Source organism: Myotis davidii, unplaced genomic scaffold, assembly GCF_000327345.1.
Source record: "Myotis davidii unplaced genomic scaffold, ASM32734v1 scaffold937, whole genome shotgun sequence".
In the NCBI taxonomy this organism is placed as follows: domain Eukaryota; kingdom Metazoa; phylum Chordata; class Mammalia; order Chiroptera; family Vespertilionidae; genus Myotis; species Myotis davidii.
In genome coordinates, this window is record NW_006288252.1 from 851,506 (window position 1) to 855,023 (window position 3,518).

Consider the following 3,518-nt stretch of genomic DNA (forward strand, 5'->3'; position numbering starts at 1 on the left):
CTGCTGCCTCTTCCTCAACTGCCCACCCACCCGGTTGCCTGCCAAGTCCCCATCCCCCAGGGCCAGCCCCTCCCCCCTGGGCTGAGCAGCGCTGCCTCTACAGCCCTGGCCACACCAGGGGACCAGGGGGACACTCCTGTCTCCTCCCGGACAGCACTCCTCACCCAGACCCTGGCTCTGCGCGCTCTGGCCGGGCGACACCTGCCTGGCTGGGAGTGGGAATCTGCTGCGATTCCATGGGACTTCTCTGTCCAGCATCCTCAGGCGGCCTGGACCATGGAAGGTCAGGGCGCCGGCCCCCCGGACAAGGCTGCCACGGGTGCACAGTGACCGTGAGGGCGCCCGCTCAGGGTCCTCTGAGGACAGGCTCCTGACCCCTCAACCCCTGGGAGCCTGAGATGCAGCAGGTCTCAGAAGAGAGGGCGGCCTTGGGCCCGGGTGGGGTAAGACCTGCTCCATGCTGACACCTGAGGCACGTCCCCAGGCCTCCAGGGACAACGCTGCAGCGCGTGCAGCCTGGGAGGCGCGGAGCAGAGGAAAGTCATGTGGGGAGATGGGGGTCAGGACCGAGCGCTTTGGGGTCACACAGCAGGACAGAGCAGTGGAGCCTGGGACACCCCCCAGAGGCTGGAGAAGAGCTCAAGAGAGGCAGCAATCTGCCCAGAACCGAATGAAGGGCCTGCTCCCGGCAGCGGGCACAGCAGGTGCAAAGGTCCTGGGGTGGGGTGAGCCAGCAGGACAGAGCAGAGAGGCCCGTCAGCTGGAGGCGCACAGTGACCTGAGGACCAGCACCGGCCAGGCTGCGCGGCTGGGGCGCGGGAGGGGAGCTGGGGGCGATCTCAGGGACCGGAGTGGGGGGGGCCTCAGTCAGGGGAGTGGCCTGAGGACACCTGCTTTTTGAGAACTCACTGGGGCGGGGCCAGAGAGGAGGTTAGGGAGCCGCAGGGGGGGGGGCACCAGGGAAGCAGGCTGCAGGGTGAGGGCCCAGCTGATGGGGGAGCAGCCCTGTGAGGTGGGGGAGCAGCCAGGCCTGGAGAGGGCCCTGGGCGAGTGTGAGGGAGGGAGGTGCGGCAGGGCCCGGCCCGCATCACAGCCCATGAGGGCGCGTGAGCCCCACGTCTCAGAGGAAGGCTCTGGGGGATGAGACACCCGACTCCTCCTGCACTGCTGCCGAGTGACAACCTCCCGCAGGCGCCGGGAGACCCCTGGGCAGGTGGTCACCTAGGCCCGGCAGTGACCGGCCGGCCCCCAGCGCGGCCCCTGCACACACGGCACAGGCGGCCTTACCTCGCCGTCGGCTCTGCCAATCGGGGAGTCCAGGATAAAGTCAGGAGGGGCGATCACATCGGCCAGGGCGACCGCGTCGTCTTTCAGCTGTTGGAAGACAAAGGCCACAGGCTTGACAAGGCCCCACGTCTCCACGGCGACCGCGGAGGAACAGAGCCCTGGAGCTTGTTGCTGGACCACTAGCAACGGTAACCCTAGCGCGAGGCCGATTCCCAGGGGGACCTCGCGGACGGGGTCCCTGGGTCGGCTCTGAATGCTTTCACCAGGCACGCTCCACGCACGACTCCAACCTTCTATGTCTCGTCAACAGGCCGGTCTGAGTCTGGTTGTAAAAGTGACGACCGACCGTAGCGCGTCACCTGGTGCGTCTCTGGCCCTGACCCACCTGGGCAGCAGGCGTTCCCGTGCAGGGAAGGCGCCAGGGGCATCGGGAGAGGCATTTCCGTGCCCCTGTGGGCGCTCCCAGGCCCACGGCCAGCGGTGCCCCCCGTCCTGCCCTACCAGTTAGTCTTCAGTGTGGAATTTATAGGAGACGCCCAAGAATTTTCTTGAAATGCAAAAACACATTCTCCCCCTATAACCCTTGTGAGACGCCACAGCTGTGCTAGAAGCTGGGCGCCCCCCCACCCCAGCATCTAAAGCAACGAGGCCCGGGCACAGCCCCGAGCAGTCCCCACGGGCGGATGCTGGCCTCCAGCGCACTCTCTGTCCCAGGCCCGCACCCCGACCTGCGGTCACAGATGAACCTGGACCCCGGGGGGCGGGGGGTGGGGGGAGGCAGGGGCTGCGTTATTATACCTGCGACCCTCAGGCCTTAGCCACAGAGGGAGCAGCGCGTGGGAGCGCCAGGGGACAAGGGCTGTGATGTTACAAACCGCAGCTCAAACATACACCAGAGAGGACGGCCTCGGGTCACTGTCTGCCTGTGGGAAGGGGCGGGCTGTGGGGCTGCCCCACCTCGGGCAGGGAGTGGCTGGTGCTACGGAACCAACCATCAGGCTCAGACCCGCCAGACGGCCGCGGGGGCTGGCCACCCCTGGCCGCACTGCCTGGAGAACACACGGCCCAGCTGCGGGGGCGTCTGGCGACCCCACGTGGACCCCACAGGCAGCTGCAGCACGCGGGGCGCTCTCGCTTTACATTAACTACAGTGAAAGGAAATTAAGCTCAGCCACTGGCCACACTGCCACGGCCGACACCCCAGTCAGCGGTGACCGGGTGGGTCCCTGTGGGACGCTCCACTGGACAGGGTGCCATGGGCCGTGGAGGGGCTCGGCCACCTGAGATCGTGCCACAAAATGAGCTTGGGCTGTAGGCCGGGTGCCTGAGGTGCTTGGGGAAGAAGTATCGACTGTGGTGAAAGGGCTGGACGTGCCCGATTCTGAGGCCGTCCCCCTAATCCCTCTCCCCAAAGTTTCAGGCCGGGGCAGAGTTTCTGGTAACTTCCTTGCTCTGCTGACGGCCCTGTGTACGAGGCGGAGCGCGGGAGCGGAGGTGAGAGCAGAGAGCGTGGATGCAGAGGGGACGCGGGAGCGGAGAGGAGAGCGGAGAGCATGGGTGCAGAGGGGACCTCCTGCAGGCCCCACCCCAGCCTTCCTGGGCACACAGCAGGGGCCCCGCGGGAGACCTTCGCTCCTACAACCTGGGCACCTGAACCCCCCAAGATGGTGTGAGCCCTTGGAGGGACCCCACTCCTGCACCAAGGGCCTGCCCCCTCGAGGCCTGCAGCAAGCGGAGAGGAGAGCGGAGAGCGTGGGTGCAGAGGGGACGCGGGAGCGGAGAGGAGAGCGGAGAGCGTGGGTGCAGAGGGGACGCGGGAGCGGAGGGGAGAGCGGAGAGCATGGGTGCAGAGGGGGATGCGGGAGTGGAGGTGAGAGCAGAGAGCGTGGATGCAGAGGGGACGCGGGAGCGGAGAGGAGAGCAGAGAGCATGGGTGCAGAGGGGGACGCGGGAGCATGCGTTACAGGTGACACAGGGGCCGTGGGAACGAGGGCCTCCCACTCACCTGGGAACACAGCTCCAGGATGGCGCCCTCCAGCATCTTCCCGGCTTGCTCCCCGGAAAAGTAGCCGCCTGCAAGCACAGCGCTGGTCACCGGGGCTGGGAGCCGAGTCCTCAGCCACCCCCCAGGCAGGCTCCCTCCTGCAGCTTTCTGATCAGCCCCTCTCCGTGAAAGCGCATCACCACCCCGCCCCAGCCAGCCTGGCGGTGACCCCTTGGCAGGACAAGGC

The 3,518-nt window shown here is 67.1% G+C and overlaps 1 protein-coding gene across 1 annotated transcript in view; it reads right to left on the bottom strand.

Annotated features, from left to right (window-relative positions):
- The window catches only part of ACOX3 (acyl-CoA oxidase 3, pristanoyl), a 27,654-nt gene that overhangs the window by 1,927 nt on the left and 22,209 nt on the right, over positions 1 to 3,518 (bottom strand). The window contains exons 15-16 of the mRNA XM_015561560.1: positions 3,293 to 3,502; positions 1,288 to 1,374 (exon numbers count right to left, since the gene is read on the bottom strand). Of these exons, the coding sequence (XP_015417046.1) occupies positions 1,288 to 1,374; positions 3,293 to 3,502 (297 nt within the window). The remainder of the gene's footprint in view (positions 1 to 1,287; positions 1,375 to 3,292; positions 3,503 to 3,518) is intronic.